General features: G+C 36.9%; 4 protein-coding genes across 4 annotated transcripts; 2 read left to right on the top strand and 2 right to left on the bottom strand.

Moving 5' to 3' along the window:
- LOC104735219 (protein BIG GRAIN 1-like D) lies at positions 7–1,218 on the bottom strand. Its single transcript, XM_010454967.1, has one exon. It carries the CDS (start codon positions 1,137–1,139, stop codon positions 48–50), a length of 1,092 nt encoding a protein of 363 aa, XP_010453269.1. The 5' UTR covers positions 1,140–1,218; the 3' UTR covers positions 7–47.
- LOC104735218 (omega-amidase, chloroplastic) lies at positions 3,589–6,744 on the bottom strand. Its single transcript, XM_010454966.2, has 10 exons — positions 6,438–6,744; positions 6,208–6,324; positions 5,769–5,993; positions 5,279–5,372; positions 4,855–4,929; positions 4,649–4,727; positions 4,535–4,550; positions 4,253–4,333; positions 4,082–4,164; positions 3,589–3,985 (listed from the first exon to the last, which is right to left on the bottom strand). Exons 1-10 carry the CDS (start codon positions 6,696–6,698, stop codon positions 3,907–3,909), a joined length of 1,110 nt encoding a protein of 369 aa, XP_010453268.1. The 5' UTR covers positions 6,699–6,744; the 3' UTR covers positions 3,589–3,906.
- Positions 7,082–7,816, top strand: LOC104735217 (17.6 kDa class II heat shock protein). The gene has a single exon (XM_010454965.2). The coding sequence runs from the start codon at positions 7,176–7,178 to the stop codon at positions 7,638–7,640; it is 465 nt and encodes a 154-aa protein (XP_010453267.1). The 5' UTR covers positions 7,082–7,175; the 3' UTR covers positions 7,641–7,816.
- LOC104735216 lies at positions 10,599–12,460 on the top strand. Its single transcript, XM_010454963.1, has one exon. The coding sequence runs from the start codon at positions 10,723–10,725 to the stop codon at positions 12,220–12,222; it is 1,500 nt and encodes a 499-aa protein (XP_010453265.1). The 5' UTR covers positions 10,599–10,722; the 3' UTR covers positions 12,223–12,460.

Below are 12,786 nucleotides of genomic sequence, written 5' to 3'. Positions count from 1 at the left end.
AAAAAAAAAGACGAAAATCTAAAGTTTAAAGTAATAAAAAAAAGGTTTCACAAGATCAAACCAGCAAAAGTGGTTTCATAAACAGGAAGTTCATCTCCGTACACATTATGATGATGATGATTCCCAACTAAATCCAGCTCAAACAAATCTGAACTCGAATCACTTGCAACATCATCATCATCATCCTCATCTTCATCTTCGTAATCCTCAAAATCATTATTCTTGACCAAACTGTTTTCATGGTTCTTGTGATAATCTCTCAAAAACTCTCTCGCAATCTCTTCCACTGATCTCCTTCCTCCATCTTCCACATTCTTCTTCATCGACTTTCTCGCGTTACTGAAATAATCTTCTTCTCCTTTGTTTGTAAAGCTCTCGGGGACGATCACATTGACAGGAGAGAACCTAACGCTTCGTTTGATACGGTCAGATGATTTCTCGTAGCTTTTGTTCATACAAGACCTCGAGAAAGAAGAAGCTGAAGAGCACGTAGTAGTAGATGAATGGTAATCATTAGATGTTTTCCTAACGAAAGCAGAGTCGTCGTAACTCGTCTTCCTCGGATAACTCTTAACAGCATTGGACTGTTTTGAATTGTTGTTGCTGAACAACGAGTTTATGAAGTTGACGATTCTTCCGGCTGGTGAAGCTGGGGTTTTGGGCTTCTTGAGGTTTCCGGAGGAGCTCTTAACGGATCTTCTTATTCTTGAATGCTCCCAGTTCTCGTCGTGTCTCGTGAATCTGGGGACGTCGGAGGTGTAATCGTAGTCGTCGTACACTCGGGCTGCTCTGTTTTGATGGTACAGAGTCTTGTCCTCTGTTTTTCTTGGTTTTGTCTTAGAAGGGCCGAAACATAACGGTCTGGACGAAGAAGTCACCTTCTTACCGTGAGTTAGTTCGGTGTCGGAAGATGAGAAGATGCTGGAGTTTGAGTCAGATGAAGACGAGACAGAGCCAAAGAACCGATCACGGTGGATCTTACGGTCAGGAACCGATCGGGACACAATGCTCTGTTTTTTGGTACTAGTGTTAACAGAGCCGACAAAAGATTGGTTTTTTTGGGATTTAAGATCGATGGAATTGTATATTTCATCGAGGAGAGTTGAGGAGAATGACGGGTTTCTTTTGGATTTATGCATGATTCGATCGAGAAAGAAGAAGAAGAGACAAAATAGAGATCTCTTAAAACTGTTTTGTTTTGTGTTTTTTAGCAGAAAGAAGAAGACGACGACGAATGAGGTTATAAGAGAGAGATGGCTTGTATATATAAGCGGCGATCTCGGCGCGTGTTGTTCACGTATGCTAACCATATGTGATGGACCACACAAAGAGGATTCTTCGATTTGTTTAAAGTGTGCAATGTACCTAATAGTAGTAATTTCTCCAATGTCATTTTCCTCATTATGCGAGGGACTAATGATTTCGAGTTGAATGATTTATGCAAGTATTGGATCGCCTACAACTTATCTTAGATATCGGATATAGGTCGAAATGCTAGAACTTGAATAAACCCAATCTATAGTCAAGCATATTAGACACAACTTTATATGGAGACTAATGATATAGAGACCTAATGTATCCAACTGATTGTTGCTATCATTTCAAATAAAGGAATGAGAATATAACAAACTTTTGACTCAATACTATCATACATATAGTTTTCTCAAGGAATCATTACATGGCGTGTCATGACCAACATATGCCATGAGAACACACTAGACGTACGTAGAACATTGCAAACACACAATGATCTATTTTTAGAAAATTAACTTTTTTATCACAAGTTTTTTGCTTAGCTATTCACACCGAGTTTATATATATAGATGTAGCCAGATCATAACGGATTGTCTCAGATTGTCTATACAGATCTGGAACGTAGGTGGGTATTGGAAAAGGATGTGATTAGAGACAAGTAGGGTCTTAATTTAATTAAACGATTATTGTGTTTTAAATTTAAGCAAAGTGTCTCTTACACCCCATTACCCATTGGTTGGGTCGACAAGGACTGGTTAAGGTATTGTACTTGTTTTGCGTCTTTTTCAGTCTCACATGCTTCCTTCCTTTCTTGTTTCTTCACTGTTCCTCATTTCATAAACACTTATGTCTTTCTTTCTTTTTTTTTGTTAATGAAAGACACTTATGTCTTCTTCTTGTTTCGATTCCTATATCTTTGTCACATTTCGGCCAATGTTTTTTTCATTTGATATCTCCTTATCACAACCAGTTTCGAAGAATCCCCCGTAAATATTGTTTCTAGTTTGGAGTCTTGGACCATATTATACTTGTACCAAAATCTAACAATTACAAAAGACTTTTAAATCAAACTATTTAGTACAAAACTGAAACTTACATAAAAATGACTTCTTGTTTTATTTTTTATGAAAACAACAAATATTCGTGTTCCCCTTGTTAAAAAATAACTATGTCGTAATTCTTATTTTATCACATAGTATTATTAATTATTTACATAGTAGATCATACGAACAAACACTAATGTCTGCTTGTATGTTTAAGAAAAGAAAAAATTTAAAACTATAAAGTAAAAGCAATAAAACTGTAAGGTTTTGTTTGCTAAAGTGAGGTTGAAATGATAGATTTGAATCAACAGATTTACAATTTACAACCAGCAAAAAAGATAAGTGTTAACACAATATTGATATTAAATATAGGAATGAGTCTTACTATAATGGAAACAACAACTATTTGAGTTTTAGGGATGTGTGAGGGTAAACAGAAATTAAAGGGGAAAACAATTCGCACGGGCGAGTCAGAGATTCAGCTGGTCAGGGAGAGACAAATAGAGCTGACACACAAAAGAAGACGATTCATTCATTTATTCACGCGGTGATGTTGTGGTGGAGTCCCACACGTGACCTGGCACGTGAAGCATAGCACCATGGCCTTGGGGTCCATAGCACGTGCGGCCTCCCACACGCGTACGGCAACTTCTTCTTTAGCAGAGAGTCCCCCTGCGAGCGCTGTGAGTATATGGACCACTCTACTATACGTCTCTTACCCCTAATAGGTTTGGGCCACGTGTCTCCTCCGAAGACTATGAAAAGCACACACTCACTGTGTAAAATCTTGTAAAGCCTGTTGTTGTTGTAAGTGTAACTGCATTTTGTCGTCCGGTCATTTATCATTCAACAATAACCACGGATCATCAAATCATGTAGTAGTAGACGCTGACAATGTTTTATGCTCTATCGTTTTCAATCTTTTATATCCACTTGTGGAGGAGGAGCCAATTTGAAAAACTCTATACTGTTTTCTTCTTCTCATCTATAAAACATATACATATTACAAATCTTGGTGTCGCAAAGCACCATGGTTAGATCTTCGTCTTGACTTGAGAGAGTTAATGAAACGTTTTGAGTAGATTAAAATAGCCAAACACACAAACTGATAGAGTGGTTTGACAATTTCTTGCCTTAAGCAAAAACAGTTACTAAGCACATTCGTATATTTCAGCACCATATCCAATTACTGAACATTTGAGGCAAAAACAGTTACTAAGCACATTCGTATATTTCAGCACAATCTAAGTATCTGAGATTGAATATGATGGTTGCGGAATCCCTATATGAGTTGTTTTAAAGAGACAATGACATTTACTGAGTAACTCACAAAATAGTATACATTGTGATCAAAGTCAAATGCTATTTGTGGATTCCGGATCACACACAAGTCCATTTATGACCACAATGCATTGAAGTTTATAAACAACCAACACATGGCACAAGTGGGTGGAGTTTGACATTATCTTAAGCAGACTTTATTTTATTCAATTTAACCCAAAAGACCGAGTTTCTTATATCTTGCCGAGAATTGACTGATCAAAGAAGTTGTGCACAACCTGCACATCTCTCAGAAACAGAGAATTCAAATGTACAGTTTCTGCTGCATTCATTTGGAGTTCAACCGCTGTATGTCTACAAGCTGGTAAAGATCTCCCCTGCGCTGTTTATTTAGCGGAAGGCTTGTCCTACAATGTGAAAAGCGAGACTCAATCAGTGGATTATAATAAGATCATAACGGGATAGATCAAAAACCAGGAAAGTTACGGCGTTGTTGTGATTACCTTCGTTGTTCAAGGATAGAGTAATCAATCTCTGCTATGATAATGTCCTCCTCATGTTCAGTCGTCGCTAATACTTCTCCAAACTGTCATGTTAATTTTATGAGTTCGAATTTAATGCTCAACTAAAGCTGCATTATTAATCAAGTATTACAGAAAACGTTTAGTGCTTACAGGCCCGACGAGTGTAGAGTGACCCCATGCAGTGTAGCCAGCTCCTGAATCTCTGGCCGGTGAGCATGTCGCCACATATAACTAGAGAAAGTAGCAGACATAGTTTTATCATCTGCTCCATGACTATGATAGATTCAATACAGTACAAATTCCGGAGAGCAGACGATAAATACTTGTACTGATAACTCAAAGAGAAACACCGGTTTTCTATTAATTCATCAAGAAAAATATTTATTTCTCTTTGGAACTATCAATACTAGTATTTAACTTTGGTTCATGTACCTGATTATCCGTAGCCCTGAAACGGAACAAAACAGATTGAGTGCGCAATATGATTTAACCAAACGACTATTGATTAACTAAGCCAAGCAAGTTTTATTAGACTGTGAAATGTACCTTGCCCTTTGTAGTAATTCCCAATGCAATGGTCCAGTTGTCGTGTTAAAGGCTCCCGGGTAGCACAGCAAATGAGCCCCTGAAATAAATAAATCAAACATGTGGGTGATGATGACTGATGAGGTTCTTTAAAACGATTTATCGACCCGAAAAAGATAGGTAAGAAATAGACCATTTGGATAAAGCATATAATATTAAAGACTCACCTCTTGCAGCATATATCATAGCTAACTCCTGGAACCGGATATCATAACAGATGCCTATTCCAATACGCCCTACATCTGCAACAACCAAATTTATTTTCAAGCACAGCACCGCGCAAGAATTTTCTCTTAAGTACTAGAAAGTGAGAGGTGATGTGAACTGTCCTACTATGACTTGAATACTCAACAAAGACATTTCCCTAGTCAAAATAGTTGGCAACGTCTTAAAAGCGTATTAATATTATTGGTGAACAAGATCTCTACTCCATGATCAGTCCGTTGAGCTAAGAGGATCCCACACCTAACTGGAGATTTTAAAATCCTAAAGACCAAATAATTTTTAGATAGTACTGAAATAGGTTTATGTAAGATACATGATTGTTTATGCATAGCTTAGCAATGGTATTTTGCAAAACCAGATTGAAACCTGTATCAACGATTGTCGGTGTCTCTCCAGCAGTAAGCGTTTTTGATTCCATAAAAGTAATCTTCCCGGGAATGTCTATATCGAATAAATGTATCTGTAGGCACAAGTCCAAAAAAGATTAAGTACAAACAATCAAGAACAAGATTTTTTTGGGAACTGATAATATAAGCATGCACATTTAAGGCTATTATTTCGCTCCATCTTTACTCCTTAGACTCAGTGGAGGAAGAACTTGAACCAGAACATAATTAACACATTATTCTAATTACTTTTTAAAGTCTCTTAGATCCCGTCAACTGATTACAATATCTAAAAATCTTCTCAAGGTTAGGCTCGTTATGGCCTTTAAATCTCAAAAGATGAATCAAGATTTTGTTAGTAAGATTAGCATCTTATAATTCTATAGCCTAAAGCAGAGGAAAGTTCAATAGTTCTTCTAAGAAAGATTGAGATAGAAGTGCTGTAGCAAAAAAAAAAAAAAAACTTGTACCTTTCGATGCTTAGCTTTCAACTCTCCATCGGAACCAAAGACACAGCAAGTATTATACAAACGATCCCCAACTCTTTCTGGTATAGAGCCACCAATAATAGTAATCTTGAGACGCTTGGAAACTTCAGAAAGCATTGTGGTTGAAGGAGAAGCATCACCACCCGCATCAATGTCCTCCGCATAAACTGGGAAACTATCATTGGAATAAGGACTGTTCCATATTTCCTGAAACAAAACAAACCCCCCATTATTCAATAGCTTATACTTCTACTAAATTGTATACATTTAACCAACAGAGAACATCACAATTGAACCCACAAAGAACAAACAGATAAAAAGCCAAATTCTTTCAGGCAAAAACAATCAAATTCATGAGCAATAAAAACATTCCAAAGATCAATGTCAATTAAGCTAAATAAGAAGAAGAAGAAAAACTCACGGGTAAGAGAACAAGCTTAGCTCCTTTGGAAGCAGCTTCTTCGATAGCGTTTTTAGCGTGAGAGATGTTTCTCTTTTTGTCAGCAGTCACAGAGAGCTGACACAATCCAATATTGAACTACAATATATTACCCAGGAAACGAAGATCAATCAAACGCTGATATGATTGAAAAAAAAAAAATCAAGAAAAATCGAAAACAGAGCTAATTGAATAAAAAAAAAGGAGCTAACTTTAGTCAACGGAGGAGCAGGTAGGGGAAGAGCAGAGGGAACTCTGGCTTTTTCAGGATTGAAAGAGGAAGCCATGGAGGAAGAGATGGATCTTATAGCTGAGGTTGACGAAGATGGAAGTTTTAAGGTGTGATTAGTGATCGATCTCCGAGTTAGCTTAGGAAAGAAACTGGATTTGAGAAGGGTGAAGCGAGAGAAAGGATTAGGGTTGAAAAGATTCTTCGAATTGAATAAGAGTGACGATGAAACTGCTGACTTCATTTCACTTTAGACCCTGTCCGATGATGTTCTGATATAAGATGATGATAACGATGCTTTTTGAGCCATGAGTCATGATGGCTCTGCGTATTAACCCGGTTCAACCGTTTTAAATAAATTGCAATGAAAACCGTATCAAACCGGATAAATTAACTACCTTCCTTTTAAAGATATCCGAAACAGAAACAAATGGGCCTTGGTTGGTACTCGTAATTTAAAAGCCCAGAGAAAACACTATATCACAAAAACCGCATTACAAATACACAAAAACCAGAACGATCAAGACGTTTCTGGAACAATACCGAAGCTGTTCTAAAGACGAAGACGATCACTTTCTACATCACTCTAGAAACTATCCACCTTGACTCCTATATAAATTTCCACCACTTCTCCAACGAAATATCAATCAAACAAGAAAAAGAGCACAAGGATTAAAGAGTCAAGAATCAAGAAAGCTAATAATACACAACAAACTTCACAATGGATTTGGGAAGGTTTCCGATAATCTCAATCCTCGAAGACATGCTCGAAGTCCCGGAAGAGCACAACGAGAAGAGCCGAAACAATCCATCAAGAGCTTACATGCGAGACGCCAAGGCAATGGCTGCTACGCCAGCTGACGTCATCGAGCACCCGAACGCTTACGCTTTCGTCGTGGACATGCCTGGGATCAAAGGAGACGAGATCAAGGTTCAGGTGGAGAACGAGAACGTGCTTGTGGTGAGCGGAGAGAGGAAGAGGGAGAGCAAAGAGAACGAAGGTGTCAAGTACGTGAGGATGGAGAGGAGGATGGGTAAGTTTATGAGGAAGTTTCAGTTGCCTGAGAATGCTGATTTGGAAAAGATCTCTGCTGTTTGTCATGACGGTGTTTTGAAGGTTACTGTTCAGAAACTTCCTCCTCCTGAGCCTAAGAAGCCGAAGACTATTCAGGTTCAAGTTGCCTGATGAGCCTGTTTGTCAGTGATCGTGTTTTGTGTTTTGTGTTTTGTTTTCGGTTTTGTAGTGGATGTAATGGGAGTGAAGCAATAAGTTTGTGGTTCGAATGTGGGACTATTAGTTGTTTCTCTGTTCATCTTTCTCTTTGTATGATCTTCTAATCAATGAAGTTTTTTTTTTGTAAAGAAAGCTCTCATATCAAAGTCTAGAAGCATCTATGCCTATGAGGCAAAATTTGATGTGTTCACTAATGTGACATGTCGGCTATATTGTACACCCTGACTAAAGAGTTCTATTATATCCAAGTCAACGATTAAAGCGTAACAGAGCAGTTGGTCATTCCTGTTTTTCAAATGATTTATTTGTGATCTAATCCTCTGTTGTGCACAGCTTAAGCAATTGTATTTTTGGATAATGTAAATGGTTCTTCATCTACAATATTTGTAGTATTATGAAATCTAAAATCTCAGTCTTATATATTGATGCAATATTATTGTTTCATGAAAAATCTGCAAAAAAACTTCAACGGAAACTAAAGCCAAATCAAGTTTTGTGCAGAGAGTTAAAACCTTCCTTTACCAGCTTTTATGAATAGCATGATACACGAATCTTGCGGCATACAGTGGTACCACATGCTTTTTTCGTTTACTAGAAGATATACGAACTATAGGTTCTCATAGTTCTTTTTTAGTAAACAAAAAAGCAGAGCCAGAGCGTATGTTAATTTAGTCCCGTTTTAAATGAATTTATATATTGCTATGTTAATACAGAATTCAATGTGATGCTATGAATTTAATTAATTCATCAAAAGCAGAAAATGTCTTGAAGGAATCAGTCTTTTGTGTCCTTTGTATTCTGTATGTCGCCTACTTTGTGGACTATTATCTTCGCGCTAAACTATTCAAACTTAATAAACCAGTTGTAGGTTTTCGTTATAATATCGGTGTGACTCTGTCTAGACGACTGTACAGTTGATTCTGCTGTTTCTACCCAAGTTCTGCTGTTTCACGATTTTTTTTGTCTAAAGTACTTCAATATTTTTCTGTTTATTTTTCTCACTTAACTCCGTATTTACAAATCACTTAACTAAAAGTTTAGTTTTTTTTTTAATAATTTGACTTAATGGTTCAATGCGTAAATTAGATTTTGATCGGTAGATGTTATCAGTTGTATATATATTACAAACATAACCTTCTCCTTTGGAGAAAAAAGCGACATAAACAATTTTTTTCGTTAACCAAACTATTCTCTATTTACCCTACAAAGAGTCTTTCTATTGCGTGCTTTGTTATGTTGTATAAGGGACTAACGTAAGATCACATTCACACTTGTTCTAGTTCGCCAAAAGGTTCACATAACAGTTGAATATTTTAAGATTAGTTTTAATTTTGACTTGTGAATTTTCTGAATAAACAAAAAATAACATGAATCCAAGCGGGGTGGAAGAGGCCACTATGACTATGTGATGTTAGTTATAGAAAAATTATATAATATCTAAATATTACGAGTAGAAAAAAGAAACTAGAGAGATCGCCTAAAAATGCCTTCATTTGGCAGCTCAAGTAAACACAAAAAGAAGAAGAGAAAAAGAAACAAAGCGTGGGACCAAAAGTCTCCATCGGCCACCTAACGTTCCACACCGCCAAATACATTTTAGACTTAAACAATGTCCGATACTTCCTTGACGTGTTCACACTCCCTTCTTTCGGTTTCTAGGTGAAAATCATTTAAGATCTTATATTATATTATTGGGTTCGTATATAACAAAAAATGTGTGTCAAGTGTGAACACCCACTCTCCACAAGTGTATAACAAACAACGTTTACAACAAATTTTGTTGACAATGATTAACAAATAAAAAGAGTGGTGGAGAGAGATGTCCATATCTAAACTCATATTTTCCCAAACCGGTTCATGAAGAGAGAGAAGAGAATCATACGTGTATCTTTCTAGGTCTTGTTCATCTCAATACAATCAAGTATCAAAATATGGAATTTGCCAACAAAATATCACAAACTATTTTAATTTGCCAATAACTTATCTACAAAACATGGAATCTAGTTTTTTTAGCTTTACTTACCTGACTTTTCACATATTTTAGGAATTAATCGACTTGAAAATATCCCGGTTGTTATCGAAAATTAATACCATTTCATCACATGTTGTGTTTATTCATCGATAAATAGTTCAAATCTATTAGTATTTATTTTGCTTCAGTTTTTTTTTTTTTTTTTTTTTTTTTTTTTTTTTTTTTTTTTNTTTTTTTTTTTTTTTTTTTTTTTTTTTTTTTTTTTTTTTTTTTTTTTTTTTTTTAAGTATAGCTCATCTTTTCTTATATTTGTAGAAATAATAATCTCTTTGTTGATATCCTAATATTTTACTTCAAATACTTTGATCGCTTCATTTGGATTTAGTTCAAAACGAGAAAGTTAAAAGAGTGCGGCCAAAGAATACAAATATGGTTAGCATTTCTAAGAAAATTACAACATTCTAACAATTGATAAATTTATACTTTTTAATAGACACATGCTAAAAAATAGTGGCAACAAAAAAAAACAGTAAATGTTAGTCAATAAATTTCGCCTCGAATTAAAAAGCAGCACGCAAATTAAGAACTTGGTTTGATTCAAAGAATTAGATTCAAAATTAGCTTGAATTCACCTGTTTACTCTATATTTTCCGACATACGTTCATAAACTCCAGTACTCCACATAGTTTGCTTCCAAATATGTATGAATGTTACAAGGATCAAACTGGTTCTGCCTTTTCTCTACTGCTGTCTATATTTTAATCTAAAAAAAAAAAAGAATAAAAATGAGCAATAAATAATAAGAATTCATATTAAAAGAAAAATAAAATAAAAAGAGTATATAGCATAGGCTTAGTAAAGTCAACTTGCGTGTTCACACTCATCCCACAAGTTTCGTCTCCATCTCCCCCAATTTTTTTTTTTTTTTTTTTTTTTTTAAATACAGACTTAATTTCTTATTTATGAAACCCCAAAAATATTAAATCTTCTCCTCCACTCCAAATCCAAAGAGAGACAGACAAAGAAAGAACTCAAAACAAAACGTGAAACAACACAACTTCGATGAAAGCCGCCTCCGCCGCCGTTTACGGAGACGAGGAAGAAGAAGAGGAAGAAGAAGAAGTCTGTGATGTTTTCGACGGTGCTGAGGTAGATTCCAAGAAAAGCAACGAGACCAAAACGCTCAAAGGTTTCTTCACTTCTCTGCTTTTGATGGAGGAGCACGAGAAGCAAGACCAAGAAGCTCGTAACGCTGCTTCACGCCGCGAAATGTCCGATTTCCAATCTAATTACCGGAAAAGAGCTAGAACCATGTCCGATTACTACTCCGATCTCAACGATTACTACGCCGACGCTGAAGAGAGTGGTGATATCAATCTCAAGAAGTCACGCGCCGCCGTTGCTTCCGTTGCTGCTGTTGCTTCGGAGGCTGAGGCGGAGAGCAGTGAGATAACCGGATCCGGATCGGTTAAAAGTACAGGTACGGGTTCGGGTCAACAGAGACGGTTATGGGTTAAAGATCGGAGCAGAGCTTGGTGGGAAGAGTGTAGCCGATTGGATTATCCTGAAGAGGATTTCAAAAAAGCGTTTAGAATGTCCAAATCCACGTTTGCGTTAATCTGCGACGAGCTTAATTCCGCGGTTGCTAAAGAAGACACCGCGTTGAGAAACGCGATTCCCGTGCGGCAGCGAGTCGCGGTTTGTATATGGAGATTAGCCACTGGTGAGCCGCTTCGTCTCGTCTCTAAGAAATTTGGTTTAGGTATCTCAACTTGCCACAAGCTTGTTCTTGAGGTATGTAAAGCCATTAAAGATGTTTTGATGCCTAAGTATCTCCAATGGCCTGATGATGAGTCTCTTAGAAACATTAGAGAAACGTTCGAATCGGTTTCGGGTATACCAAACGTTGTTGGCTCTATGTATACCACTCACATTCCGATCATAGCTCCTAAGATTAGTGTAGCTGCTTATTTCAATAAGAGGCATACTGAGAGGAACCAGAAGACTTCGTATTCGATCACGATTCAGGCCGTTGTGAACCCGAAAGGTGTTTTTACTGACTTGTGCATCGGATGGCCAGGGTCAATGCCTGATGATCAAGTGTTGGAGAAGTCATTGTTGTATCAAAGAGCTAACAATGGAGGTTTGTTGAAAGGGATGTGGGTAGCTGGTGGACCGGGGCATCCGCTATTGGACTGGGTTTTGGTTCCATACACGCAACAGAACTTGACCTGGACGCAGCACGCCTTCAACGAGAAGATGAGTGATGTGCAGAGAGTGGCTAAAGAAGCGTTTGGGAGGTTAAAAGGACGGTGGGCGTGTCTGCAGAAACGTACTGAAGTGAAGCTTCAGGATCTGCCTACGGTTTTGGGGGCGTGCTGTGTGCTTCACAACATATGTGAAATCAGAGAGGAGAGAATGGAGCCGGAGCTGATGGTTGAAGTGATTGATGATGAGGTTTTGCCTGAAAACGCATTGAGATCGGCAAATGCGATGAAGGCAAGAGATACCATCTCGCATAATCTATTGCATCACGGCCTCGCGGGTACTTCGTTCCTATAAAAAAAAAAAGACTGTGGAAATGTTCTTTTTATAGTTTCCTCTTATATGATAAAACTAAAACTTACTTTGATTCTTTGGTTTATGCATAATGTATTATTGTATCTTTAGATCACAGATGATATATGAGGGAATAGAAGAAACTTAAATTATATATATACACATACTATACAATTAGTTCCAGTCTCTTTTGATGAGTGGTAAACATGAATGTACAATATAGCTCAGTGAGATTTCATTCTCTGGTGTGTTTTCTGCTGGAGTGTGAGTAAGAATGAGCCAACAAGTTTGGTTTGTATACTTTTGTTGTTATGATGCTTCAAACCAAAAAAAAAAGACATGTTTTTTTGATGCTATACTATACATGTCATAGTCTTCCAATTCGTCAGGGTACGTCACTCGTTTCTCGAGTGGCTCTAAAACTCAGTAGTGACAGCCACTCTTTTCTTTTCGGACCCACAAATTAGATGCAAACCGACATGCGAGATTTTAATATCTTAATGGTTTTTGTAAATATCTCAAAAGAGTTTAGATATTATTATTATTATTAACCAAATTTATATACAT

Source organism: Camelina sativa, chromosome 13 (genome assembly GCF_000633955.1).
Source record: "Camelina sativa cultivar DH55 chromosome 13, Cs, whole genome shotgun sequence".
Classification (NCBI taxonomy): Eukaryota; Viridiplantae; Streptophyta; class Magnoliopsida; order Brassicales; family Brassicaceae; genus Camelina; species Camelina sativa.
This window is presented reverse-complemented; position numbering and strand designations above follow the sequence as displayed.

Excerpts from the sequence above, each read along its gene's own strand:
- LOC104735217 (XM_010454965.2), top strand. The coding sequence starts at position 7,176 with ATGGATTTGGGAAGGTTTCCGATAATCTCAATCCTCGAAGACATGCTC.
- LOC104735218 (XM_010454966.2), bottom strand. The coding sequence starts at position 6,698 with ATGAAGTCAGCAGTTTCATCGTCACTCTTATTCAATTCGAAGAATCTT. Across the intron at positions 5,373-5,768 it reads TGAAAGCTAAGCATCGAAAG|ATACATTTATTCGATATAGA; the intron begins GTACAAGTTTTT and ends TTGTGCCTACAG. Across the intron at positions 3,986-4,081 it reads TCTATCCTTGAACAACGAAG|GACAAGCCTTCCGCTAAATA; the intron begins GTAATCACAACA and ends TTCACATTGTAG.
- LOC104735216 (XM_010454963.1), top strand. The coding sequence starts at position 10,723 with ATGAAAGCCGCCTCCGCCGCCGTTTACGGAGACGAGGAAGAAGAAGAG.
- LOC104735219 (XM_010454967.1), bottom strand. The coding sequence starts at position 1,139 with ATGCATAAATCCAAAAGAAACCCGTCATTCTCCTCAACTCTCCTCGAT.